Here is a 27,999-nt window from a genome sequence, read left to right as displayed (position 1 = left end):
TTTCTAAGAAATTACAGACTACTTTGTACCTAGGTAAAATGTTGAGTTTGATACCAGATTACTTCCTAATACTTTTGACATAAATACTGCTACTTTGCAACCCAGACCTACCTCACACCAGCTTTCTATTAATATATAGAACATCTTCCTGATATCATTATCTGTAGAGTTGCAGCCTATTTTGTGTCCTGATAAAGTACTGACTTTGATACCAGATTTCTTTCTGAATACCTCAACATACAAGCTAATACTTTGTAACTTAGACCTACTTGATACTAGTATTCCAACAGTGTACAGATCTTTCTGATGCCAATATATGTGGAGTTACAACTAGTTATAGAGTCTTTCCTATCACATTACTGACTATTTGCCTATCTGTCACTCAATTTTTGTATTATTGTTTGCCATGAAATAAATAAATTCTAAGATAATTTTAAGCTAAAATCTCATCAACTTTCATCTATAACCTAGGCATAAGTTATGTTTTCTAATTATATTAGTTGTATTCTGTGAATTTTGCACTATAGTAAACACATTCTAATGTTAATTACTATGTGTAGTTAGATCCTGAGTTTGTCTGATGTGTTATATTACACCTTAAGCATAGCAGGTATGTTCAGTTGCATACTCTTATATCCAGAGATTGGTTGTCACTTCTATTTGCATCCTAGTTAGCGATTTGTATTTTAGTATCCAGTATGTCTGACACACAGAACATACAGGACATAACCCTTAATTTTTACTGATATATTACTAAGCCTTCCTAGACAATCTCTATCTACATAAAATATTCTATCTAGATTCTTCTTAATGTACACTAGAGTTGGCTTCTGTCTAACAGTTATTTAAAATACTTAGATTTCTCCATACTATAATTATTACTTTAAATGACCCTCTTAAAATTCTCAACTCTCTAATCCTTATAATGATGAGTTTTAACTTAGTCTAATCTCCTAGCAATACATATAGACTTGAATTTTTGGTCTTGATTTTGTCAGCCACTTCGTAATATTCACATTTCTGAGTATTCTATCAACTATAAATTTGCCAGAGAATCATGTCCTATCACTTTGATAGGTACAAGGGATTGAGGTTACCTGTATAGAGAGAATCACCTAGCATATATTAATCCCTGAAATGTGATCTAGTTATTTTCCTGTTAGTTTTGTTTTGCTGTCCAGATAATTGTACCTTATTGTCACTAGCTCAGAGTTAGTATATAACTGGGACAAGGGATGTTATCCAGTAATTGGTACTCACATATATTACTAAGAAAACCTTTAATAGTTGTCTATAACCAACTGATAATTTAAGTAATAAGAGCAATATTCTAAAGACAGGAGAAAAATCTAATAATCATACCTTTTTCAATATTAGTCCTTTCTGTTCATGAGGTCTTTAAGATTCACTTTTGTTTTTATTTTTTTGATATGTATATGGTAAGAATTTCAGGATTATTAAGTGGAGGAGGTAATGCTGTGTACAATTGTGGTATAAATTGTGGACAGGTATCATAATATGGTCTTAATTACAATCAACCTGGTGGTATTTGATGAGGTTGTACTTAGCAAGATGACATTTGGCAAAGTTGCTTAGTAGGGCAAAAGCATGTTTCACGAACACTTCCGACAAGGCACTGGAGTACTTAATGATAATTTTTCTTTCTAACTTTATTCACATGGCCGTTCTCGGCACTATGAGAATGATTTCCTCTAAAGTTATGGTAGCACTAAACTCTTCCATATCTCCATAAGCACCACTACCATAGGGCCGCAGGCTTGGCTGTAACACGATCCCACATGCATTTATGGTGATTTTATTGTAAGTGATTAAACTATTTATAGACAACGTTGCTCCAGACATACCCCTAGGCCCAGAAACATCTGGCAAACAGAAGCCATCAACGGCAGAGGACTCATTGAATAGGTGAAGCGTAGTTAGATATCTGTATTGTAGTTTTTAAGCTCCTGGTATAGCTGATATCCCACTATACTAGATCAAAGAGTAATCAACCTCGCAAGTCTCTGTTTTTACCTCGATCACACCGATCACACCAATTAGTACCTATTAGTCAAAGGAATCAGGGGTCACATTTCATGATATCTCAACAAGCCAATTCCCCAGCATAACAAAGGGTAGGACAGGACAGCACCAAGAAGGCACGACACCACTCAAATTTCATACACAAAGATATTATATGATAATTAGTTCTATCAAATTCCTCTAGAACCTCCCCCTCCGACCTCTGCCCCTTTGACTACTCCTAACATCCCCGGCCCGACCAATGGCCACACCCCTGCCCTTTCAAATTACCCTCTCAAACTCAATAGTGTCTCTGCGGCTTCCAAATCCCTAATCTCCCTTCCCATCTGCTCAAGTTTTGCCCCCAGATTGTGCAACTTCCTATACATAGGCTGAAGGACATGCCTCAACATTTCAGCCTTATAAGCGATCATCTGGGCGGTGTACTTGCTGCCACGAGCGTCCGCCTGGTGCCTACTAATCTTTCTCCCGATTATCCTAGCCATGGTTCTATGAGCTTGGTGGTACTTCTCGAGTTCCTGTAAGAGCTGTTGGGTTCCTGCCATTTCTGTTTTTCTGCGTAGATTTTTGTTTTTTTGGGGGGGGTAGATTTGCTTCGTTGTATTTGGGGATATTGTTGATAGTACTAGTGGAGGAGACGGAGAGTTGGGTGTTGATTTTGGCCTTTATATAGGGAGAGAGGATAGGCTGCGGAGGGATTTAGGTGAAACTTGAATTTTTACAATGTTTCCAAAGATGAGAGTCTTACTTGCAAATGGGTTTTTGGTCCTTCATGTGTGCAAACCAACTAGACACAATCTGCGCTCCTGTGAAACGTAGCTAAAACATAGAACAACGATTCTCTAGGCGTCAGGGGCTCCTCATCGAGGGAATAAGTTAGATAGAGGCTGTCTTTGCCAACTTGAACGTTAGGCATTGTTTCAGTGCCCTACTAACGATAGTAGTCACAGAACCATATATCCATTATAAGACATCCAAAGTAATTACGTCACGACTCCGACCCCGTCGGTTTCTGTTTTTTTCTAGCTTCTTGGCATCTAGGTGTGGAAGACACCTCTTGATTACCTTTCCTATGCCAAGTAATGTCTCTTATCAATAAAATAGCCAGATTAGAGGCAGACGGTGTCCAATGTTCTGTTCCATGTAGTACCCTAGTCACACAAAATCACTCGATTAATTACACAAAGAGCGATGCCTTCTTTTTTTCTCCATAGGATCTGAATCACAATACCATATCCGCAAGGGAATTTATTGTGTACCCATGGTGGTAGCGAGTATGAATGAAACATAAGACTTATAAAGTTGATTTGTTGGCATTGATCGCTCCAGTCACTTTTCTAGCACAGACACAGGAGAGTTTGTTCCACCGAGACTTTGGAGAAAACGCGGCAGCCCCGCTGCTTTATTTTATCTCAGACCTGTAGAGAAGAGATTCCTAAAGGGACCGCCGAGATATACTCTTGCTAAAGTACCGGGTTGGCTGGTGACTTGTGTAGGATTTATGATTGGCAATGTTTGGCTAAACATGTCTCATGATCTGCTGGAGGGAAGAATAATAAAAAAACTTATAAGGGGCGGTTTACCGTTGATGATATATGATACAACAGAACCCATTTCCCCAATTTTACAACCCCCCCTCCACGCGTCTTTAGAATTTCAGGCACTGCAGACAGCTTTTAAGCTGAACCAGTCCCCCCCTCGCTTCATCACCCATTGTCACTCCTATTCCCCAGATGCTAACACGTCTAACTAGTGATGAACCCACTCCTTTCTCTCTCTTGTGCTCCTTTGGTCAGGAAAGTATTCGCAATCATCGGGGCCCCTCGCCTCATGGCTCCCCGCCCCGTTGTCCCCCAGAATACCTCCCAAATACGGATCTCGCCTTGCACCGAGCACTAATATCCCTCCGCAACAGGCCATCCGTACCATCTCTCGGCAGAACTCAGAAGATCAGAAAGGATGGACCATCCGGAGGATCACCCTAATTGAACTCAAAACCGCACCCGAGTAACGGAGACTGGATTGCGAGACGGCATTAACGCAGATACTACTAATTCATTTTTCTAGAGCCGTTTCTGGCAAAACCAGAAGGCCACGGCACAAGGTGTCACTTGAAAATTCATGAGTTTGAGCAGCCAGAGCAGAAAACCATGCCCGAGCACCGGTATTGGTGAAAACTGCAGTCGGCCACAAGTAGGCAGCTGGTTACAATTTCCGCTACCCGCACTACTATATCGATAATGGTTTCAATAATTTATCGTTATCCTTGCACCGCCGAACCGGTATACGGCCACATAATGGTAACGACGGGAATATCATAAGGTTATCCAACCAATTGCCCCTACAAATATCTATGATATGACGAAGTATGACAAATCGCAGAAAGAATTGATTGGCTTCGGTCTTACAAACCTTGGCTCTCTAGGTACAGGTGGGGTGTACAGTACATAGTACGAGTACAACAAACATGAACACCCGAGCACCTTTCAGCACCCAAGCAGCCGGCTTTTTGGTAAGTATTTCACAATTTCTTCCGACACTCTCACTCAAATCCCATTGCTCCCAAGATCCCGCCCGCCATGAACTGACCTAGATCAGGACAGTTTACAATGGATCAAGTTTTTTGAGGTTTATCCTAGACAAAATTCCTCTCCGGGAGCTCGGTGCTCTTGGTACCGATCCTGCAAGTCCTTGTCCAGGCCGGTTCCCAACGAGATTCTGCAGTAATTGACACTGTATGATATCACCTCACGTGACGATCGACAATCCAGTGCAAATATCATCGCCAAATGAGACAAAATGAAACTGACTATCATGCCCGAATGATAAAGCGACGGGGGCGTGGTTGGCTGGTGGCATTTTGGTCACTGAGAGAGTACCGGTATCGTAAAACTCGAACACTCGAGCAAATGGGCGAGGACGTTGGACCTCTCGGCCAGGAGGAGGAAAACACCGCAAACTCAGCCCTCAGTTGAGACAGGACAAAAGTAATATACACAGCGCCTTACTCGGAGAGGCAACTACAACGTCCTAGCAGACTTATCTTCCATCCAGTTTTTACGGCAGTACGGTATATTATAGAGCTGCTATAGGAGGAGGAGCACAAGCATCGTACCGGGAAGCTGTTTTCGCACAAAGGTCAGGGAAGAGGTTATGGAACGGTTACTTGAGGTTAAGGAGCAACACATATCCCTGTTTGTTCTAGTGAAGGGACTCCTACCCCTGTACTAGTACAATACAGGGATTATTCTGCAGGCTAACCTAGCTTTTACTGTGTGCTAACTTTCTTAGAGACAGTAGGGCACGAGTACCGTACCGTGGGATCTTAAATAGACTCCTTGAACCGTGTGCTAGGTACTGTACTTGTGGCCCGAAATTCCCTTCTCTCTGGAAGCGGGACGAAGAGTACTACAGTAGTGCAACAAAAGGTGAGTTGTTCAGCCCTTTCAGAGTCGTAAAAAAAAAACAGACCCTGCCAGAGGGGGCAACTCGTGCGAGATAGCACACTACCGTACCGTATGCAATAAGTTGAGATCCTAAGGTAGAGATGGGCACACCTGACCTTTTCCGTCCTTCGAATAAAAACCATTGGCCCCTCCTCTGGTTACACTCACCAAATTCTGGCCAATAAAAATTGAAATCGCCTCAGCTGTGCTCACCGCCGGAGTACTCCTACAAATGTTCAAGTGCGCGCAGAGAAGCACAGGCCAACCAGGGGGTAGCCTAATAGCCTGCTAACTCTGCAATGAGGCAAAGATCTCCTACACTAGGCCAGGCTGGTCGGCAGCATATCAGATTACTTAAGAAATCCCTTCCGGAAAAATACCTTCCCCAGCGGGGCAGTTGAGTTGCAGGTGAATTACCGCACCATACGAGCACTTGGGAACTGATAGAAGCAGAAGCATGTTACTCATACAGTACGATCCCGGAGGCCCAATCCCCAACCACCCCTGCAAGTCAAGAACAACATTGCAGAATGTTAGCACTATTTGGTCATATAACCATACCAAAGGCACCACATGGCACCATCACTCAACTTTGAGGCTTCCTGTATCGCGCTTTGCGCAAGAAAAATTCTCACCCGAGAATATTGAAATATAGTCATATCGATTATCGTCTACCCTGGCAATCATCCAGTCTCACTCGTTACAAGTTTTCTACCGATCATGAGAATTCCTCAGACAGAGGCTAAGGATCACGCACGGACGGGATATGCCTGGCAAGGGGATGTGGGATGGGTAATTTCTTCCCAACTGATTGCATTGACGAACCATGCAAGCGCAAGAATAATACACTCCGATCCGAGGCTGAGTGTCCTAACATATTCCTATTGGATGCGGTACTTGATGTGAAATTTGAACTGCGCGAGAAGGAGGATCGGAACTGTTCGCTGGTGATTTTGAATCAGGATTCCCTGTAAAAATCCTACTGGACTGCTCATGGGCATTGGTTTTCCGACTGCTCGAGTAATGGTTATCGGATGTACGCTACGAGTACAGTGCCAGCGGCGGAAACCTGTTTTTTTTTAGGGGTCTTCAAGTGCGGTGGTGTTCGTGGGGATTTCGTCCCGCTCTGCGAAGGCGCGATGCACGTCCATTTCACAATCCGCTAGCACTCACAACAGGTACTGTGCCGGGCTCGAATATACCACCTTAAACTGGCAATTGGTAGGATAAAAAGCACGCGCAGTGCGCAAGGTAACACGAGCCCTTCAAACAATGTCCAATTTTAATTCAACCGTATCGTACTCGAGTACAGTATTCTACCGATCGAGCGTTTGTGCAGGTTATAGGTGACCAAATTACCAGTATTGCTTTTCTCGCTTCGCTTGGTCTGTCCAATCTCTGGTGGCTGTGGGTGTGACTATTCGCTTGAGTGTGCCGCGAAGTATTTTCGAGGGAAAAGCAATCGTTATGAACACTGTTTGTGTTATCTGCTCGTTTATGATATACTGTACCGGTACCTCGAGTGTCCCTAATACTTGTAATTGTGTGGTACGAGGTGGCGGCTGAAGGCTCCCCAAGTTTCAGGGTGGGTACTCGAGTACTCGTACAGGTGCTCGAGCAGTGGGCGGTATCGCGAGAATTAAGACGCTTTGATCGGTTAACAATCAACGCGTTCAGATGGCTGCGTCAATCTCCCAGCCGACTCATTGATTCCTCGATGCCGAAATTGACATGGTTGTGGCTTGAAGGGCGTTCCTAAATAAGCTGCACAAAAGGAGCTTTGATCGGGTGGTTGTATGTGCAATTACAGGCTGCAGCTGTTGCCGAAGACATCTCTGCATTGCAACATATTTGTGTGTTGTGAGATATCACAATAGGATATAGTCTATCTCCAACTCCTCAAGTGGTAGTCTATTATCTACCTCCCTCCATTCGTCGATCGCTGGTATTTAAAGATTCTCCAATTAATAGCTATGATCTGCTTAAAATGTTCCCTCTACGGCCTTACCTAGCCCCCAATGTTGGCTCGTCTTGAATCTTGGATCTTGGGTTCCGATTGGTCGGTGCTCGGTAAAACCAAGTCGGCGACCCGGCAGCCAAACTCGAATCAGCGATCTGCCGAGGGCCGCAGGGTTAATTCAGCCTCACTGCTGGCTAACACTCTACTCGAGCACAACCAAGATCGTGCACCCTGGAAGGATATTAGGGATGAACCAGGGGTGAATTGGATTGTTGCTTAGTGAACCCCCCATATTATGGGGAATTTCAGCTGTGTTTGAATTATTCCATGCCGATCTTCTCTTTTTACGCTACCGTATCTGAAGTGAAGGCACCGACAGATTGACAGAATGGGAGACTCACGGGAGGTGCGGGGATGAGCTTCATCCAACACCAACTATTCGGTGCAAGTTTCTTTTTTTTTCCCTACGATTTTTTTCACTGGGTCATCCTTGTCGGGTACCTAAGGCACGAAACTTGGGCTGTGACCAAAAAGTAAACTCGGGCTACCGGGAGGACATGTATAGGAAAGGAAGTTGGTTTATAATAATAAGGAACCCACCCCAACCCAGCGTGTCTCTCCTCCTCCTTTCCCTGGACGTTGAAGCGAAGTTCCAGACTCACCTTGGATCATCTGGCACGAACGATGGCAACAAGAGGGCCCCGTCGACAGAACTATCGTTACTTTGATATCTGCATGCTAAAATCTCGCCGTTCGACTAAAAGACCACCGCTCAATGCAGTCTGTGAGGTTGTTCTTCCGCGGGAGATACACTCGCGCATCCTGGGGCACTTGGAAACGCTACATAGGGATCCTCTCGAGCCTTCATGTCCCACTTGCCTGGCAAGAGATCTCTCATCCTACTCGAAAGTGTGCATGGAATGGCACGCAGCCGCCATACCACAATTGTTTGTTGCCATGATGTTTCAATATGATATGCTGAGGTTAGGTGCTGACAAGTTTCAAATGATAGATATGGTAGGATATTCATCGCTGGGGGAGATTCGCTCGAGCTTCAGAAGCGGATGAAAATGCGGCACGGATGCCGAGCATGGCTTCTCCGGAAGACACTACTTGTTAGGCCTGATTTTGCTGCTATGGTCAAGCAATTGAAGTTGCCCGAATATCAAGACTTGACGGCCAGAGAGAGCAAGGAAAACAACAAGCTTGTAGCATCAATAGTCCAGTTGTGCCCGCACCTGGAAAGATTGGAGGGGCACTATCCAGTGTATAGGGTGGGTGTGAAGGATAGCATCCAGACCGCGCTCCTCTCTCGGGACTTTTTGAAGGAGCATATTTGGACGATTGGGTCTGAGGGGCCTATGCAGTTGGCTCAGTCAGAATCGTTCGCGAACGGGCATATCCGCTGGACCAAGCTGGAGACATTGATTTTGCAAGGAGGATCCGGGAACAAGGCAGGGTCGATGAGCCACCTCACCTTTGCGGGTCTATTCGAACGGCTTCCCTCACTCAAGAAGCTATTTGTGGCTCGATTCCATGACTACGAATTCGATAACAACACGCTTTTGGCCATACCAGACCAAATCGAGTACCTGCGATTAGAGGAGCTCCCTGGCGTAACGGACGCAGGTGTATCAGAGTACGTCGACCGAACCTCCGTCTGCCGAAGGATCCGCTCGCTATCATTGATAGAACTCGAACTACTCTCGACCCTTCTCATTTCCAAGATACTCTCCCGTCTAACGCACCTGGAGAAGTTCACACTAGTGCAAACCAGTAGTCCGCAGTTGCCCCCACAGTCGTCTACGGACAGGACCAAACCAACGTTTGCATCGGCAAGCCTACAGCTCCTCCACTGGGATGTACTAATCCCTGGACCAGCCAACGTTCTGCTCGCCCGTAGCATCTATTCTTCCGCCTTCCCGGCCCTAAAGGCAGTCCGCGCGCCATCGGATCACCACGGCATCATTCAGGCCGTCTGCAAACCACTCGAGCAGATCGTCCTCCCCTTCGACAGGATCGAAGCCCGCCTCTTGAGGGCGAAGCAGAAACAGCGAGAGGACAAATACTTCTACCCGGAAACCAGGTACTCCCGCTCGCTCCCTCAAGCGCGGATAAACGCACAGGAGCGAATTGAGGCGGCAAGACAGAGCACATTTATGCGTATTGTGGTGACCGAGGGCGCCGCGAAGAAGGAAGGATTAAGCGTCGACTTGAAGGCATTCATGGGGGACTGGAAGAGCAAAGTCAAGTACGAGCTGCTACCGGATCTTTGGGGCAGCGAGTTTGCTGTCCTGACGGTTGCGGGCCTGCTTAATGCCCGGGTATCCACAGAGTGGAGACCGGGTGATGGGGTGGAGATGTGCAGCGGCAGGTGGAATTCCACCAGCTTTGCTTCTGGGAGAGGGGTCAAGTGGTGGGGACATACTGAGCGGACACCCGGGATGAGGGAAATGGAGTTGGCTATGCTGTTTTAGTTCTTTGGGCATTATTTTCTTGTGTGTGGGTGGGTGTGATTTGCTAATTGGAGTTTTTTGGGTCTTTTGGATTCGGGATTTGGGATTTGGGCGTTATGAAGATTACGGAAGGGGGGGGGAAGGTAGGGAAAAGTTGGGGAGGTTATAGGTAACTTAATTAACTAGGAATCTGTTATTAATTTAATAATATTATGGTTTTATCCGTGTGATACGTCCTCTATGGACAATAGTGCGATACTGTAGTTGTATTAAAGTTTGATGGTCTCTCACTTGGGAAAACCGGTATGGCTCCTGCCCCCCAGCTGCTCTCATTTCCGCCAAAGGATCATCTAAAAAACGACTAGACAATTTCTATACAATTTCTACCTCCAGCTCTCACCTCTCATCTCCCTAACTTCAATCCTACCACTCGAACCCCCCTTAATACTCCCCCCGCTGCGTAATCATCCAGGCAAGACTCGTTGAAGAAACCAGCAACGGTCCCATCAACCCAGCATTCAACCTATTCTCCAGATTAGCCACAATCCCCCCCCCGTTCGAGAAAAATTCAAGGAAGAGCACAACACTAACCCAGCACTCCCAAAAACCAACCACTCACTAACAAAGTGCGCGCCGGCAACGACGTAGCTCCAAATCGCGAGATCATAAACGATGGGGTCTTGAATGTAGTAAGCAGCGTGGATGCGTAGGATTGCGCTGAGCACGGTCCACGTGCCGAAGGTGCGGGATGAGAGCGCCGTGACCTCGTGCGGACGCGTGCAGTATATGCGTTTGTTGTAGCGCAGTGTCAAGTACGCTTGTATGGAGTTGCCGAGCGCCACTACGGCGACGAAGAGTAGCCATTTTGGAAGCAAGCCGGGAGTTTGGGGAAGGCAAGATGTTAGGTAGTCCATTTTTTTTTTTCTTTTGAGGGTTTTTAGACTTGGTGGGTGATGGTGGTGGTGGTGGTGAGGCTCTGTGGGGGGAGGTGGGAGGGTGAAGGAAAGGAAAGGGGAGGGGGGAGAGAGGGGAAAGGGAAGAAAGAGGAAGGGTGGTGGGTGGTTGTTGACACTTGTTGTTGACATGTTGTGTGTTGATTGCTAGGGTGACGTGCGGAGAAGCTGGGACTCTCGGGAGGGAAAATTCCCGGCTCCCTCACCCCCTACGGTATCATCCATCGATCGGTCCCTCCCGGCTTGTTGTGCATTGTTAGCAAGGAAAGGCTGCCGTACCGGTAGAGCATCGGTATTATGGACGAAGCTGATAATCCATCCCCGATCGGAGGATTTGCTTACCCCATTCTAACTTGGTAAAGTATGGATGCTTTCAGCATCCATGAGACTCAAACCCAGTTCTTTGCCACTGGAAAGCAACGCGTTTGCCATTACGCTACAGTGCGAGTGGAGAGGTTGATTTGCGCGCAACTGTTGAATTGTGGGGGAGCAATGGGTTGTGTTATGGTCCTGTGGCTTGTTTTTCGCTATGGTGCCGGGAACCTGGTTGGGGTGCTTGGGCTCGTTTCATCCGCGCGGGAGGTATTTGTCTCGATTCTTTTGCTGGTGAAGAGAGAGAGAGAGAGAGGGTGGAGTGCAGCTTTGGCGGTCACTCTCGGAGGATTTTGCGGTTGATCGTTGTGGTAGGTATTTACACCTGGCGTTAGGATACCGGTATGTGTCAGTAATGGGCTAGTTCCTTCGGGATTATCACTAAACTACCAATTGCAAACTGTTTTGAATAATGGTTGGACAACCACAGTTTTCGCGTCCGTGGCCCCCTGTGTTTAGGCGCTGTTCGTTCGCGGTTCGAGGAAAACATTCCACAATGTCCCGAAGGCAGTGAGGGAGGGGAGAGATGCGAGGCCACCTTCGCGACGTCATTACTCGATTTGCCCATAGTTTGACATGAAATCAGCCGGTATGATACAGTACTTGCACCGTAGCAGGGTGTTAGGATATCCGATGGAATTTGGAAAGTTGAGAGGTTCAAATATGAGACCTTTCAACCTTTTAACCCTACTAACAGGCAGACATGTCTTGCCTTCGATCGAGAGCTGGATACGAACACCCCTTTCCCCCATCTCACCCTCTATTGGTTCGCTAATCTCTTACCAATACCTCGTCTGGAGACCGGCAGAAGGTAGCGAGTGTGAGAAATGAACGATCGTGAAATCTTGGACGACATTTCCCACCGTCGGTATAATCCGCTTCGTGGATCATGGATTCTCGTTTCACCGCATCGTACGAAGCGGCCGTGGCAGTAAGATTTGGTATCCCTGTCCTGTTTTTTAGAGTGATTGAGGGGCTAATAGGGTTATAGGGGTCAGAAGGAAACCCCCTCTGAATCGTCGCTTCCGGCTTTCGATTCTTCTTGCTATTTATGTCCTGGAAATCCCCGGGCAGCGGGCGACACCAATCCGGCATACTCGGAAACATTCACTTTCGTCAACGACTATAGTGCCGTGAAAGAAGATCAGCCAGACTATGTTCAACCAGAATCCGAAGGTAGGTTCGTCTTGTGGAGTGTGAGGATGGTACGCAGAGGCTTACCAATGAGGTGATCCCAATAGGCAAGCTCGCCCTTCTGCAAGCCACCGGTGTTCGAGGCAAATGCTACGTAATATGCTTCAACCCATCCCACAACCTCACCCTGGCAGACATCCCGGCCGGGATGATAGTCCCAATCATCAAAACCTGGACGGCACTCTACGCATCCCACCTCCCCAAATCATCCCCACACTACCGGGTACCAGCGGCAGAGCTCGGGATCACGGTCCCTAGAGACCAGTATACCTACATGCAAATATTCGAGAACAAAGGTGCAGCTATGGGCTGCTCGAATCCGCATCCCCATGGTCAAGTCTGGACGACCACTTGCGTCCCCGAGGAACCCAGTCTGGAGATTCAGAATATGAAGGAGTACAAGCGCAAGCATGGGACTGGGCTGTTGAAAGATTATGTGGATCTTGAGATTGCAAAGATGGAGAGGGTTGTGGCGCTCAATGACCATTTTGCAGTTCTGTGCCCTTGGTGGGCTGTATGGCCGTTCGAGACCATGATCATTTGCAGGAGAGAGGTGCGCAGCCTTCCGGAATTGACAGAGGAGGAGCAGGTTGGGCTCGCGGGTGTTATTTCTATTATCACGAAGAAGTACGATAATTTGTTTGAGACGAACTTCCCTTATAGTGGGTAAAATCAACCAGAACTTGTTTTGCCTGACGGACTAACCGTGCTACGAAAGGCATGGGAGTACATCAGGCACCACTTGACAGCGACCCGGAAGACCGTGAGGTATGTCACCTGCACCTGCACTTCGTCCCCCCACTGCTCCGTAGCGCTGCAGTGAGGAAATTCCTCGTTGGGTAAGAATTACTCACCCTCCTTTTGCCCTCACCCCCCGCTAAGAAAGATATAGATACGAGCTCATGGCCGAGCCACAACGCGATATCACCCCAGAACAAGCAGCAGAGAGGCTGCGGAATCTCAGGGGCGATGCGGTTTATAGGGGGAAACTGACGCAGAGTACTGAATCCTGAACTCTCGACGGGGGACTTGACCACTATTATTTCTAGATTTTAGGGGGTTTCTTTTTGTTTTCGTCCAGTGAGTTTTTCTGGCACCACGCTACACCTCGCTAGCATTTGCCATGACATCCATAGACGACCGGATGGGGGCGGGTGACAATCAAATTATTTTTTACTATTGATGAAGTACTAGTACAGTACATTCAGAGCGGTTGATTGCTCAGCCAGGTGGGATAAGTGTGGTGTTATTTCTGTCCCGACTGTGGATATAACATATATCACTACACCCTTCTCTAAAATTCAGTTTACTTCCACTTCAGCTATGCTTGTGGAACTTAATGCCTCGAGCTGCGTTCTCCCAACTCTAGGAGAATTTCCATCATAACAGGCCATTAGCACAGTACAGCACTGAGGAATGCCAAATCTACCACTTAACCTAGTTGCGATATGCTCATATGATGTTCCCGCACCTCAACCTTCCTATTATCGAGATCTATACAACATGTGGACCGCTATAGGGCTGTCTAGTAATCCTTTACGTTAAAGAATCGCTTGCTCGAAGGTCACAAGAAAATAACACTCTATCTCTAGTCCATGCCTCGAGCCAGACATCACCCTTTCGACCTGTATAAATGGTTTTCTATCACATTATCACAGAAACCCACACTCTACATCACCCATTAAAAGCACATACTAACGTTAGCACTACTCAATGAAGGTGACAATCTATGATTCGCGCATTCTCACTCAAGTTCGACTCGGAACATTTTGATATCATAACTCCCCTCGACGATGCCCAGAACACCCGTATGCCAGTCTTATCTGATCTTGGGCGGAGAATTTCAGATAGTAAATGGGGGATCTATCAGGGCCGAGTTACGAAGGCTGAAAGGATGTCTTTGCATGATATTACTTTGCAAGCCACTCTTTGGATTCAGTACATATCCTATTTTTAGTGATTACGTGCAAGGTATCTCCACCGCGAGTTCGAGTGCTCCCGGACGCATCGGAGCTTTCGGTGTTCTCCAGGTGTAGTACTTTCCTCTCCTGGGGGAAATACCCGTACCTTCTAATTCCTGGTTTTATTCTTTTGTACCTAACTTAGCTAGATTCTATTCGCACCGATTCGTGATGTGGACTTTCTTCCGGTTGGGGGGGTTCGCATAACATCCGTCCGGCGGTTTGGCTTCGGGTCTACTGTACCAGGCAGTTCGATTGAGCTAGTAGGGTAGGGCAAGGTCTTTTGTCCGCGGTTTTTAACCTTCTGCCTATCTGGTGGGGATCGAGGGGGAGATAAATAGCGCAGCGGTAGAGGGTAGAGTGAGAGGACTTTTTTTGGGACTTGTGCACTAAGAAAGACGGATATGGTAAACAACTTTGTTCTCTCGTTCTTCCTAATGGGGTAGGTTGAACTAACGGTAAAGGCAGGTTGTATAGATAAAGCATGATCAAAGCGTCCTGATCCTTCCATAGATCACCGCACATATGATATCTCTTGTCTGCAAATGTCCACATCCCTCCGCACACTTCCATGATAACAAAGGAAAGATATGTCTGTAGAATCTTCCCCGTAAGTCACTAAAGCTTGAGAACAATCCATAATACCCTTAAACAACCCACAAGACTCTTGCAACTTGCAGAATCACTTCCACTCTTCCTGTGCCCACCGAAAACCTCCAACACTACCAAGTTACCATGTGCCCGTAGTTGTATACACAGCGGGTCACGTTAGGAGATCGTATATTTTCTGTTCAATCCTCCGCTAGCAAGGATGCAAGAAGTATACTATAAAGGAAACCATGTATTAGGAAGGCTTTGGGTTGCTAAGGGTGAGTACTGTACGTATCGAGGAAGTGTTTCCTTAAATCTTATTAATAGTCTCATCTATAAATCACGAATACCATAACATACCTTAACCAGCTCTTGAATCCTGCGAAAGGCAAGCAAGGAGGACAACCTGATGGCTGGACTTCCGGCACGGGCAGTATCCCACTACTAACCGGACTCGATTCTTCACAATTCATTCAGCCCAGATAAGCTCCAGATCAATGCCGGCACAGCACAGGGCCCATCAACCAAAACCTTCCCTCCACCAAAAGCATCCTTCTTGGAGAGTACTGGTATACCGAATTATCAGCATTCAAATTTTTTAAAAAAACTTTGGGAATAATTCCGCAGGCCATTATGTAGAGGGTCTCTTGCAAAGCGTCTAACAGCTTTTTATCTTCTTTTTGTTCCTCAAATGTGTTCGAAATTAACAACTGGAAAACAGGGTGGTTCGTAAATAGGTGCTACGAGCTCAATTAAGGCTCTAGCTACAACGGCTTCCTGTATGAATAATATCACTGGAGGAAGCACCGTAGTGCTGTACTTAAGGGGACGCTATCACAATTTATATATTTCAGCTCGAGTCGGCTACGGGTGAGTATGGCGAACAGGCCAGTAATCTATATCGACGAGATTGGACTCCAACCCCGCAGTCACACGAAGTAGACCTTATGATAATCTCTCGGAAGGGGCTATTTGAATAGGATAACCCTGAGAAGACAAATATTTATCTGGTGACGAGAAATGACACGTGGACACAAATCAAGTCCGTGGGTGCACATGACCCCGAAGGATTATTTATTCGGGAAACTACAGAGTGTCTCGACCAAGGACAAGAAACCTAAAAATCTAAGGGGAAATGCAAATAGACCAGAGGCGAAGGACCGGATCAATGCATTCTCTAGAATAAGCTGAATTATCAGAAACTAGAATTGGAACAGCTGTGGGTCGGGATTCGTGGTGCGTGGTGTGACAAGCACTCGCACTGCTGCTTTGTGTCCCTCATACATTAATAGTCGTAAAAGTAACAGTAGTAATGAAATGGTATTTTTAAAAATAAGAAACCCCCCGGAAAAACAAATATTATAAACTACGAATGCATTCCTACACGAAATTGCTGACTGTCGCCCCAAAAGGACTAGCCCTGGAACCACAGTTACCTCGCTCTTTAAGGTGGGCATTCCACCTTTCTTCACCTGATCTCAACTCAGTGCTTATCCCAATATGGAAAATTAACTGATATTTCCCTCCCCCCAAAATTGCCCGGGTCATATATATTGCGACAGAGAAAACCTCCGAGTGCTTCGTGATTAAAGTTGGTTTGCAATTCCTAATCGAGTGATAGACAATGATTCAATACCCAAAGTTTCTGGCAATTCCAATTAACAAACGAACCTGGACATACTCCAATCCCTGCACCCTCCGTCCTGCCCTGTCCGTCCAACCAGTCAATACCCACCCACTAGTACCCACCCACTGGTAAGGTTCCCAAGTGCTAAGCCACCGCATGAACGAAGACTACAAAGAACGTGTATGTGCCTGCAGTTGCATGTCTTCGCTGGGAGGGTTTTGCTGACGATGCCAAGCACAAGGATAGTCACACTACCTGTATCCTCACAGAGGGTATAGGGTCGTTTGTGGCGAGGTATATGCGTTCGGGCTGTTAAACTCTGCTAGGTGTTGACGAGGTTGGGTTTATTGGGAGTGTTCGAGTAATAGTATTGAGTGGTAACGAGCTCTGGTGAATGGTATGTAGTACCGTAGAATTCCTGAAATAAGGAGAATTGCGGACTTAGACGCACTTAGCAACTGGCTAACACAAACTGTACTTACTTTTTGATACCAGCACTTGAGTAGACAATTTTATTACAGCAAGATTAACTGTTTTCCAACAAATTTTCATCCTCATTTTCCCTCTCTTTTATCTCTATTCCTGTTGAAGTGTTCTTTTCATCTAGTATTTTTAAAAGCTGCTCCCAATTGTCCTTTAACAAAACTTTCCTACTCATCTGATGTTTCCCTTTACTTCTCATTTTGAGATCACAATTCAAGCCATGTGTCCCATTAAAATCCACCTATAGTTTAGGCAAATCTTGAAGGTTGACCTGATAGTCCTCAGATTCATCAGGCTGGAGGGGATACCAGTATTACAAAATAATCTCTCAATAAGATCTTGGTATTCTTGATGTAATTTCTTCCAAACATCTCCAATACTCTTGGTAATTAATGTATGCTATTCATGAACATGAACCCTTTCCAAGTCCTTCGCTAGAAACTGACCTTTCCATCCTTCTTCAATATACTTTTTCAAGAAACAAAAGAGAATATCCTATTTTTTTTTTCATGTTCTAAGACTAGTAAAGGTATATATATTTTATTAGCATATACTACATAGACCAGAAACTTCCTTCCCTACTAAGGTTCCAGCAGGCAGATAAAAAACTGTTAAATCAGAAAAATATCTGTTAGCAGTCAGATGCCTGATTGTCAGAAATCATAACTTAAATATAGAGGGGTCTCACCTAGAACCATAAATACCCAACTAGGCTTGGTTACTGGTCCCATTTCTCAGGAGCCGGAACAAAATAACCTCGGTTAATCTCATTAACTGAGAAAAAAAATCAGCCAAATCGGACTAAAACTGATGGAGCTAGAGCTATTTGAAGTTGTTTAACTTCAAAGAGCTATAACTCACTCAGTTTTGATCCGATTTGGATGATTTTTTTTAACTTGGAGTTAATAACCTGGTCTTGGTGCTCCCTTTATCGGAAATGGGCCCCATAACGAACGCTATATCCAACCAGCCATTGCTGTAAAAAATACTCATAAGCGGTAATCTTGGAGTAATTACCATCAGATAATCATATCTGTAACAATCCTACTCTTGTGTACTTAGTTCTTTAACAGGTAATGAGTATACCGCTTTGGTTTCCCTGATCCTTCGATAGCTCAGAGAGTTCTTAACATCACTATCACTTCTGATAGTGAAGATCATATTGTACTTGCATTACCTCTTGTAAGTGAGACTTCTTTCTCACGTAGTGTTACACAAAGTGTGTATAAAGTATTGATTTGATTTGTAGTATAGGAAAGAACTTAAGTGCTTGCATGAGGAGTCTGTACTGGAGGTCCTTACTTTTTTTTTGTTTTTTGTTATCTTTTTATATCTCTAGTTTTATGTAATGTAAAGTGCTGAGGTCCAGCCAGCTAGCACTATAGAGACCCTCATCTCCTCCCTGCCTTGTTCTCCAGCAGCCAGAACAAAAACCATGATCCTAGAAAGGGTGACACTAGTAGCCAGGTGCCCGATCCTCAGATCTTACGACTTGAATGCGGAAGGGTCTTGCCTAGAGCTACCAATACCAAACTAGCCCTTGGTATAAAAAACTCCTCTGCCAGTCTCCCATATAGTGATGTACCAGTAATAAAGACAGAAAGCCCAGAAACTAATTCCTCAAAGTAAGGTAAAACTCCTATTCCAATAGTACACCTACCACCGAACAAAGGAAAAACCAAACTGCTAGTCAAAACCAGCTCTGTGCCTACGACAACCAGATACCCAGCCTGACCTGTGAGACAGACTACTCCAGTAAAGTCAAAATAAAGAATAGGTATGCCATATAAGTGACATAAATGTATGTCTTAGGCTTATAGTCCAGGGATATGAGTAGGAGAAACTATAAGAAAAGACAGTACCAGAGGTCCAATTTTTTTTCTTTTTATTAAAAAATTATTTAGTTACTTGTTTAAGGTATAAGAATATCACATGCAGTGCTAGCTACAGTGTTAAAAAAACCCCTCTACTCTGGACTAAAAGAATGCCTGTACCCCCAAGATCCTCTGGTATGGGCCCAACTGCACACACTCCAAAGGCAATCAACTCAGGTGCATAGTCTGTAGACCTCATAACTTGAATGGGAAAGAGTCTTGCCTAGAAGACAACCATACTTCCAAGAAGATTTCTCGCCTGAATGACTACTCCTCCCGCTAACTACATGTAACTAATAAAAAGAAAGCCCAACGAGGTAGGCAGAAAAGCATAAGGAAAAACTCTATCCCATATACTACTAGACCTGTAAGGGCCATAAAAGAAAATAGCAACATTGTACCGAACTGCCAGATTGCTGTTTATGAAGAATCATTCTTGAAGTAGGCCGTAGGAGAAGAGTCCTAAGGCCAGATGCTTCCAACAAGCTGAGCTATAGATGTAGTGCAATACCATGACCTGCTAATCAAGAACAGGAGCCTTAGTGTCAGGTCTAAGAAGTAGATGTTTTAGTAGAGGAGATGCCACACAGCAGTAGAGTGCCAGCCAAAGATCGACCATGGGTAGGTAGCAAGCTGAAACCCAGGAATACCAGGTGGTAGAGGGGGGAGGTAGTAGGTTACCAGCCAAGCAGGGAAGGTAGTAGGTTGTGAGCCGATGCAAACAAAGTGGAAGATGGAGGAAGGACCAAAGGCCCCAGTGCAAACCTGACTGTAGAAAATGAACTATTATTGTTTTATGGTATCTCTTATGTAGTTCCTTATTCTCTGAGAGATAGCATCACTTAGGGGAAGAGATCCCATCAGTGGCGGAGAGTCGGAAGAGCGAAGGGAGGAAGAAGACTGCAACATGAACTGAGCGACTAAGAGAGCATAGTTAAATCTCACCATGAGACAGACCCCGAAGTTACTAGCTGAGCTATTGCATAACAGGGATTATGCAAGTGTGGAATAGGATGTCCACCACTGAGAGTGCTGTCCGGAAACGAAGAGAAGAAGCCGACTGTGCTAAAGCTGAGTGAGCCCCTATTAGTAAGATAGGACTACTAAGTGAGCCCAGATAGCTCTCTCATCAAGTAGGCAAGAGACCAGCGAGACAAAGGTGGGAGAGGATGAAAGAGTTAACTATGCCCCTAGGCAGCAACTATCGAGGAGGCAGAGGGGAGTGAGAGGGACTTACGATAGTTGATGTGGTATTACCATACTATGTGGAAGGAAAATAGTAGTAATAGAGTGAGCTGTACCGGAGGTCTTTTTTTTTTTTTTTTTTTTTTTTGTCATCTTATTTATTTCTCTAGTTCTATGTACAGTAAGGCTAGAGGTCATGCCAGCTTGCGCCATGTAGACCGGTGCCTTCATCCTGCCTTGTTCTCCAGTAGTCAGAAGAAAAACCATGACTATAGAAAGAATAATATCTGCAGTTAGGTGTCAGATTCTCAGATCCCACGACTTGAATACAAAGAGGTCTCACCTAGAGCTACTGATACTCAACTAGTGCTCGGTTTAAAAAACTCTCCCACCTGTCTCCAGCATAGCTATTTACAAACGGTAAAGACAGAAAGCCCAGAAACCGACTCTTTGAAGCAAGGAAATCCTCTATCTCGGCAGTACACCTCCCACCGAACAGAAGAAAACCCCGACCAAGGAAACTCCAAACTAGCAGTTGAAACCAACCCCTCACCTACAACAACCGGATACCCGGCTGACTAGTAGGACAGACTACAACGATTAAGTCAAAATAACGAATATGCATACTGAACAGGTGATATAAATGTATGTCTTAAGCATACAGCCTATGGACATGAGAAGGAGAAACCATAAGGAAAGAGAACTAGCTGTAAGTAGGAGGTATTGGTGAAACAGGAGAGATAAGCGGTCCATCTGGGAGGGCTGGTGGGACTACTCAAGATAGTAAAAGAGAGAGCAGTAGTAAGGTACCAGCTGATAGTAATAGGATACCAGGCAACAAGATAGAAGAGAAAAAGGGAGGTAGGACCCAAGGCCTCAGTGCTAACCTAACTAAAACTGAACTATTGCCATATTATAGCGTCTTTTATACAGTCACTTGTTCTGGGAGAAATAGCGTCACTTAGTAGAAGGGATTCCACCAGCGGTAGAGAGGCAGAAGGATGTGGAGAGGAAGAAGACTGTAACTTGAACCGAGCGACTAGGAGGGTAAGGTCAAATCTCATTGTGAGACAGATCCTGAAGTTACTAGCTGAGGTGTTCCCCCAGGGGGAATGTAAAAGTGGGGAGAAGGACGTCCATTACTGCCAGTGCCGTCTGGAAATGAAGAGAAAAAGCTGATCATACCAAAGCCAAGTAAGCCTCTATTAGCAAGACAGGACTATTGGGCGAGCCTGGATAGCTCTCCCATTAAGCAGATAAGAGACCAGTGAGATAAAGGTGGGAGAGGATGAAGGAATTAACCATGCTCCTAGGCAGGAACTATCGAGAGGGTAGAGGGGAGTGGGGGGAGACCCATGATAGTTGACATGGTGTTACTAAACTATGTAGGAGGAAAATAGGAGGGACAGAGTGTGTCTACCGGTGGTCTTTTTTTTAAAAATTTTCTTTTTTTATTATTATATATTCATTATTAAGGTATAAGAACTCGCATGCAGTGCTAGCTATGGCATGAAAAAAACCTTGATCCTAAATCAAACAATATTAAAGGAAACCAAACTAGTGCCTCCAAACTTTATGAACAACCAATATTGCAAGATACAAAAAACTAAGTATAAAGAGAAACGTTCAAACTAAGTTAAAAGAAATTCTAACTACTAATGAAGCAAAAGAAAACAACTCTTCTAACTTCTGAAACTAATCAGAAGATAGAGCGGTTGATGGAGTAGTCCACTCACTAGTGGACCGAGCAGGGGATTTAGGATCTCTCAACATGGGCATTCCAGGGGGAAAACTAGTCGAGGTAGTGGAGATATAGGCAGATAAACCACTTAGGAGGGCCGGTGTAGACCAGAAGGGTTCTTCTTTGCATAGGCTCTCAATCTCCGAGAGGTGGAGGTTCCTGGCACATTTGCGGAAAGGGTAGGTGAGGATGGCATAGTAGAAAAACTCTGCCTCAGTCTCACAGTATAGACAGATATCGGAGGCATCCAGGTCCCACCAGGATTGGTGACTAGCTAAATAGATTTTGCCTGACCTCATTTGGTAGATTTGTCACGACATAAACTTTCCCAGCTCCATGAAGGAGTGAGGTGAGAGTATGGAGGAGTACACATACTGGGGAGGGGGCAGGTACTGTTTTGCCCAGGTGTTGAGGAGCAGCTGCCTGCAGCCTTTCTGGATGGCAAAGAATGGGGGGTCTCCCTGGACTACCAGAGGAAGAGGTGAGGGGAGGAGGACGTTGGATGCCAGGGGGAAGATGGCCCTCCATTTTGACTACCCTATGGTCTATGGAGTCCAGCAGGAGGTGTGTTCTCACCACAGGAGAGGGCTCTATAGTCATCTAGTTTAGGAGCCTGTAACCTGGCGTGAGGCCTATTGTGAGTAGACAGTAGTCCTCTGGAGTACAGAAAGGTGAGATAGTAGGGAAGGAGGAGTGGAGCATTGATATGGCAGGGTTTCGTTCAGGTGGGATGCAGACTATCCTAAGGGCTGCCAGGTATTGTCAATGTTTAATGAGACATTGGATAGATGGGAGGTCCGATTCACAAGTGAGGATGTCGGGAGGGGTTTCTGTGAAACAGTTGGTTATCCACCTCTGAACCTGTCTCCAGAAGACTGCTAAGTGGTCTATCATGAAGGCTGAAGGGAAGAAGAGATCAGCTCTAATAGAACAGAACGGGTACCAGAAGAGAGGAAGCCAAATGATGGCAAAGAAAAAAAGCAAGTTCTTTCCCAGGTCCTGAAAGTCTTGATAGCATGGAGAACGCACCTTGGACCAGGGCCAGGTGCTTTAAGAAGTGGGTATTATTAGTCTAACGAAGGGAGCAAGAAGCAGGTTTGAACCAGTAATCATACTATCTGATTAGCTCTGAGTGGCAAAAGAAGAGCCCATCTATAACTATAGGGAGACAGGAAGGGGGACCCTTCTGACGAGGAGTATGCCAGTGGAGGAGCTACATCGTGGGTACAGAGAATGAGACGTCCAGTCTTCTTCCTCTTTGACTCAGCATCTTTACCAGATGCTGGAGGCACTGGACATTCCTTCTGTATAAGTTTGATGATATGGTCACAGCGAAGTTGTCTACATAAGAAAGGATCAGACCCGTGGAATTGGAAAGTTAGGAGAGGAGACATAAATCACTAAAAGGAGCGGTAAGATGGGAGATCCCTATGGGGTACCAACCTGGACTGGCTTAAAGACCCAGGGGGAGCCCTGGAAGATGAGATGGTATAATCTGCCTGTAAGGAAGGACCTGGTCCAGGAGCAGAGGTAAGGAGGAATACCTTTGAAGCACAACATATAAAACAGATTATTAGAGGATATGTTGTGGAAACCCCGTTTCATGTCAAGAAACAAGGTGCAAGCTACAAGCAATGATAGGCATTGGAGTGTTTAGACCTCATGGGCCAGGGTAGCAGATACATTGAATGTACTAAGCCAAGGAAGAAAGCTGTATTGGTATGGGTTGAGTATGCCAAGAGACCTCATTAGGGGTGAGAAAGGATTTGCCATTATTCTTTCCAAAATCTTAGAGATCATTTCTAGGAGGACAATAATGCGAAAAGAGGAAAGAGTGTTGTAGGAAGCCTTTTCAGGTTCTTCAAGAACTACCCCATTTGCCATCTTAAGCAATGTTGGGTGGTAGTCGAACAATACCAGAGAGGAGAGGAGACTAACTAGGAGAGAGGGGTATGCTGTGTTGATTCTTTTCCACATGGCATAGGATATAAGGTTAGGATCAGGGGCTGAGGAAAGAGATAATTTGCTAAGGGCAATGGCAACCTCTTCTGTTACCAGGAGGAGGAGTGTTCCTGAAGGCTCGCCGAAGGTGCAGGCGGAAGGCAAGAAGCCTAGATGGGAAAAGTAGGAGAGCAGCATATCAATCAGCTCTGTTAGAGAGGACACATGGGGCAGGGACAGGAAATGTTTCGGCGGCTTGCTGAAGGCGAACCTTTTCGCTGTCTATACATTTTAGGAGGTTGCATACTCTAGGAATCACATCTAATGCTACTTTTGACCTTCTTGTTCACCTTAAAATAGGCAGCCCTAGCAAGCCTGGCGGCACTTCAGGTATCATTTGAGGGGGCGACATACTCTTTTCTTGCACAGGAGTAGTGTAATGATCTTAGGGCAGACAGTTTCAGACAATTATGGTTTTGACCGGGTACAGGGTCTCTTCATTAGTGTATGTTTCGTGATGACCATTCACACCCTGCTAAGGTTAGAGTCAAGCCAAATCTCCAGCGCTTGCTGGATAGGCAGGGGAGGTGGGGCTGTTACTGTGAGACAACTGAGGATATCATAGACTCTGAGTCAGTCAATGTCCCCTTCTAATAGGGTGTGAGTTGAGGAGATGAGAGCAGAGGGGAAGATAGAGTGATGGATATAGGGACATGGTCTAATCCCTTGGACTGGAGAGACACATCACAGGATTCCACAAAGGGAGAGAGGTGTTGGTTAGAGAAGGCCAGGTAAATAACCGAGGGAGCATAGGCCTATCTAAGAGAAAATCAAGTAGATACTCCAGGAGTGTTAAGGAGGGAGTAGTAGTATTGCTATATATGGTTGACATACAGGTAGGAGGTATGGATTTCATTTTCTCTTATGGGATGATCGGTGTCTCACTGTGGGTGGTAAAGGTTGAATTCTCCCACCACTAGAGTGGAAAAGTCACAATCAAGAAAAGCTTCTTTAGGGGAGACAGAGTGGTAGAGCAAGGAGAAAGTCTAGAGAGAGTAAAGGTTGAGGGCTCTAAATCTGATGTGATTAGAGTCAAACAGACTAGAGGGGGTGTATACATCCACTTCAATGAGGGCAGAATTGTCAAAAAACCTAAGAATCAATAAAATGACAGTAAAAAATTGACTGTTGGACAAAAGCCGCTACCTGTGGTGTTTCTCCTTGCAAGGTTGTGGAGGCAAAAGACTTAAAACCAACAAAGTGTGGGAGTTTTCCACGCAAAAAGAGAAGGTATTGAAGGACAACAAGAGCAGGAGGAGAGGGTGGTGTTAGGAATACCGAGATCCGATACCTAGGAACCACCCTAGGTAGGGTAACCTCTCCCAAAATCGAAATCTCAGGTCTCCAACACCCCCCTCCGGCCCACTTACGGGCCCCGCGCGTCATCATACATATCGATCTAAGTTGCGTCCTGTGAGTATTATACCACAGAATCGAAGGTGTTAAAATAACACCGTATACGTCGCCGCCGTCTGTCTGACCGGATCCTGTTCGCAGGATTTATAAGAGGGGACCTTCGGCTAGGTCTGGGAAGTATAACGGAGTGAATCCGTCAACTACCCAGAAAGTTACTAGGCTTCAAGAACGAGATATCTTTGGCATAGGCTGCAAGTAACGGGACGTTTTTTTCTCGCAAAGATATGATAATGAATAGTAAAGGATCTTAATGAAAGACCAATACATTCACATCCACCCTACGATAACCAGAAGAGTCTGGAACTCCTAAGAATACTACCATTGAACCCAATGGAGTTCGAGGAGTGTTACAACTAGGTTCCGGTACATACTGCAACCGAGGGGGTGACTCCCAAACCGGTGACAGTAACCAGAATCCTGTTACCCACGGTAACCAAGGGTTACCGACCAAGGGATTATCTACCAACCCTATGGAAAGGCTTCCTGCAGGAAAGTAGGAAGTCCTCCGGAAAAGATCTATCAGTTGGGTATGGAGTTATGAAGAGTTGAAGTTAGATGACCTAGAAAGTCGGTAATAACAACTATCTTCGCAGATGCAACCCGCAGATGAAACTGATCATTTCATCGACAAGGGAGACGATTGGAGCCAACACAGTTCGACTTGAGAATTGGGCCATTTGTCTAAAAAAGACTCTCACCATCGAATAATTACTATTGGAAACAGTATGACTTCCAAATAGTCATATTATAATTATCAAAGAAGGTGTGATGATTTTCAGGGTCTCCAGGTGTTCGCACCTTGGAAGAAAACCCGACGTTGCGAGTTATATTGGAAAAAGGTACATGGTTGTATGTTAGTTAGATGTAGTCCGCGAACACTCAGACGTGGAATATAAATATCAAAGTGCCTCCCAAGCTTTAGACATCATCAAGCAATGGAGAAGAGACCTTAACAATATAATATTGTTCTTACGATTTTACTTTACTTTACTACTTTACTCCGCTCTTAGTAGTTATAAACGAAACGAGTGAAGTCTGAGCCTTCCTAGACAAATCTCCGTCTATAAAAACGAATCTCTATCAGCCTAGACAACTCTGAAGTCTCTCGGGTTGCCTCCGCCTAACAGGTGGAGCAACCAAAGTATTAAAGAGAGAAAGAAATACATTCCAGCTTCTGAGGCAGTTACGTTGAATGAGGGAAAAAGAGCTACTGCTCGAAGGAGGAGTAATATAAATCAGGGAAGGAGGGGGAATAAAACGATTGTTGCACATTACTGGGACAAACCTGCCAGCAGATAGGGGACAGGGGTGGGAGTTACCTCCTACAGGGATCAGCAGAGGCCTGTTCCTTGGAGGCGCGAAGGGGTACTAGAGAAGGGGAAAGTTACACCTTGCAGTCTAAATGGGGTGTTAAACAGGAGGTTAGAGGAGACACCAAGGGAGAGACCATCTCCCAAGTCCGTAGACTGGAGGTTCTTTTTATTATAATTATTATTATTATTATTTAATTGTTTAAGGTATAAGAACATCGCATGCAGTATGAGCTATGGCATTAAGAAAACTACTCCTCCCCGGACTAAGTAAAAACCCATACTCCCAGGACCCTCTGCTCTGGGCCTAACTGCACAAAATCTAAGAGTGATCAACTCAGGTGCCCAGCCTACAGGCCTCATGACTTGAATGTAACAGTGTCTCGCCTAGAAGCCAACCATGTGCCTAAGAAGATTCCTCACCCAAAAGACCCCTCCCCCACAAACTATATGTAGTCAACAGAAAGAAAATCAAACAAGTGAGGCAGGAAAGTATAAGGAAAAACTTTGCCCATAAACTACTGAAAACCAGAAAAGAAAGTAACCACTACTCACGGAACTGCCTAAACGCTATTTACAAAGAACAACCCTTGAAGTTAGTCACCAGTGAAGAACTCTAAGACTAAATGCCACCAACCAGCTGTGCCATATATGTAGTGCAATACTATTACCCATCAATCTAGAACTGAGGCCCTGGTACTAGGACCTAGGAGTATATAGTTGGCAGAGGAGATACTATCTGCCAGTAGGATACAAGTAAAAGATCTACTGTAGGCAGGCAGCTGCCTAAAACCACTGAATACTACATGGTGGTGAAAGGAGGTAGTAGGATACTAGCTATAAGAGGGAAGGCAGTGAGGTGTAAGCCGACACAAATAAAGTGGCGAAGAGGAGGGAGGGCAAAAGGCCCCAGATCAGACCCAACTGTAGAAACCAAACTATTGCTGTATTACCATGTCACTCATATAGTCGCTTGTTCTGGAAGAGATAGCATCACTAAGTGGAAGGAATCCCACTGGCGGAAAGGAATTGGAGGGGCAAGGGTATGAAGGTGACTGCAACTTAGACCGAACCACTATACCAGTATGATAAAATATTACTACGAGTCAAATCCCGAAGTTACTAGCAGTGGTATTTCCCAATGGGGATTGTGCAAGTAAGGAAAAAGATTTCTGCTACTAGCAGCGCCAACATAAAACAAAGTGAGGAAGCTGACTGTGCTAACACTAAGTGAGCCTCTTAAGAAAGACAGGACTTCTGGGCAAGGCCCAGATAACTTCCCTATCAAGAGAATAGTGAACAAGTCAGGCAAAGGTGGGAGAGGCTGTTGAAGAGAAACCATACCCCTAAGCAGAAACCATCAAGAGGGCAGAGGAGAGAGTGGAT

At 45.3% G+C, this 27,999-nt stretch overlaps 3 protein-coding genes; 2 read left to right on the top strand and 1 right to left on the bottom strand.

Annotated features, from left to right (window-relative positions):
* Window positions 1-7,643: 7,643 nt before the first annotated feature.
* Window positions 7,644-10,125, top strand: GSTUM_00002486001 (uncharacterized protein). XM_002836123.2 has 2 exons: window positions 7,644-8,396; window positions 8,462-10,125. The coding sequence occupies exons 1-2, from the start codon at window positions 8,134-8,136 to the stop codon at window positions 9,924-9,926; spliced, it is 1,728 nt and encodes a 575-aa protein (XP_002836169.1). The 5' UTR covers window positions 7,644-8,133; the 3' UTR covers window positions 9,927-10,125.
* A 73-nt stretch (window positions 10,126-10,198) lies between these two features.
* Window positions 10,199-10,886, bottom strand: GSTUM_00002485001 (uncharacterized protein). XM_002836122.2 has 2 exons: window positions 10,497-10,886; window positions 10,199-10,428 (listed from the first exon to the last, which is right to left on the bottom strand). Exons 1-2 carry the CDS (start codon window positions 10,817-10,819, stop codon window positions 10,347-10,349), a joined length of 405 nt encoding a protein of 134 aa, XP_002836168.1. The 5' UTR covers window positions 10,820-10,886; the 3' UTR covers window positions 10,199-10,346.
* A 1,171-nt stretch (window positions 10,887-12,057) lies between these two features.
* GSTUM_00002484001 (uncharacterized protein) lies at window positions 12,058-14,931 on the top strand (the record flags this gene model as incomplete). XM_002836121.2 has 6 exons in its annotated part: window positions 12,058-12,161; window positions 12,222-12,406; window positions 12,472-13,086; window positions 13,143-13,263; window positions 13,317-14,792; window positions 14,854-14,931. 5 exons carry the CDS (start codon window positions 12,058-12,060, stop codon window positions 13,435-13,437), a joined length of 1,146 nt encoding a protein of 381 aa, XP_002836167.1. The 3' UTR covers window positions 13,438-14,792; window positions 14,854-14,931.
* Window positions 14,932-27,999: the final 13,068 nt, after the last annotated feature.

Source organism: Tuber melanosporum, assembly GCF_000151645.1.
Source record: "Tuber melanosporum whole genome shotgun sequence assembly, scaffold_131, strain Mel28".
Lineage (NCBI taxonomy): Eukaryota > Fungi > Ascomycota > Pezizomycetes > Pezizales > Tuberaceae > Tuber > Tuber melanosporum.
The sequence above is the reverse complement of the archived record's forward strand: the minus strand, read 5'-3'. Positions and strand labels throughout refer to the sequence as shown.

Excerpts from the sequence above, each read along its gene's own strand:
- GSTUM_00002486001 (XM_002836123.2), top strand. The coding sequence starts at position 8,134 with ATGGCAACAAGAGGGCCCCGTCGACAGAACTATCGTTACTTTGATATC. Across the intron at positions 8,397-8,461 it reads GCAGCCGCCATACCACAATT|ATATGGTAGGATATTCATCG; the intron begins GTTTGTTGCCAT and ends TTCAAATGATAG.
- GSTUM_00002485001 (XM_002836122.2), bottom strand. The coding sequence starts at position 10,819 with ATGGACTACCTAACATCTTGCCTTCCCCAAACTCCCGGCTTGCTTCCA. Across the intron at positions 10,429-10,496 it reads TTGGTTTTTGGGAGTGCTGG|GTTGAATGCTGGGTTGATGG; the intron begins GTTAGTGTTGTG and ends TCTGGAGAATAG.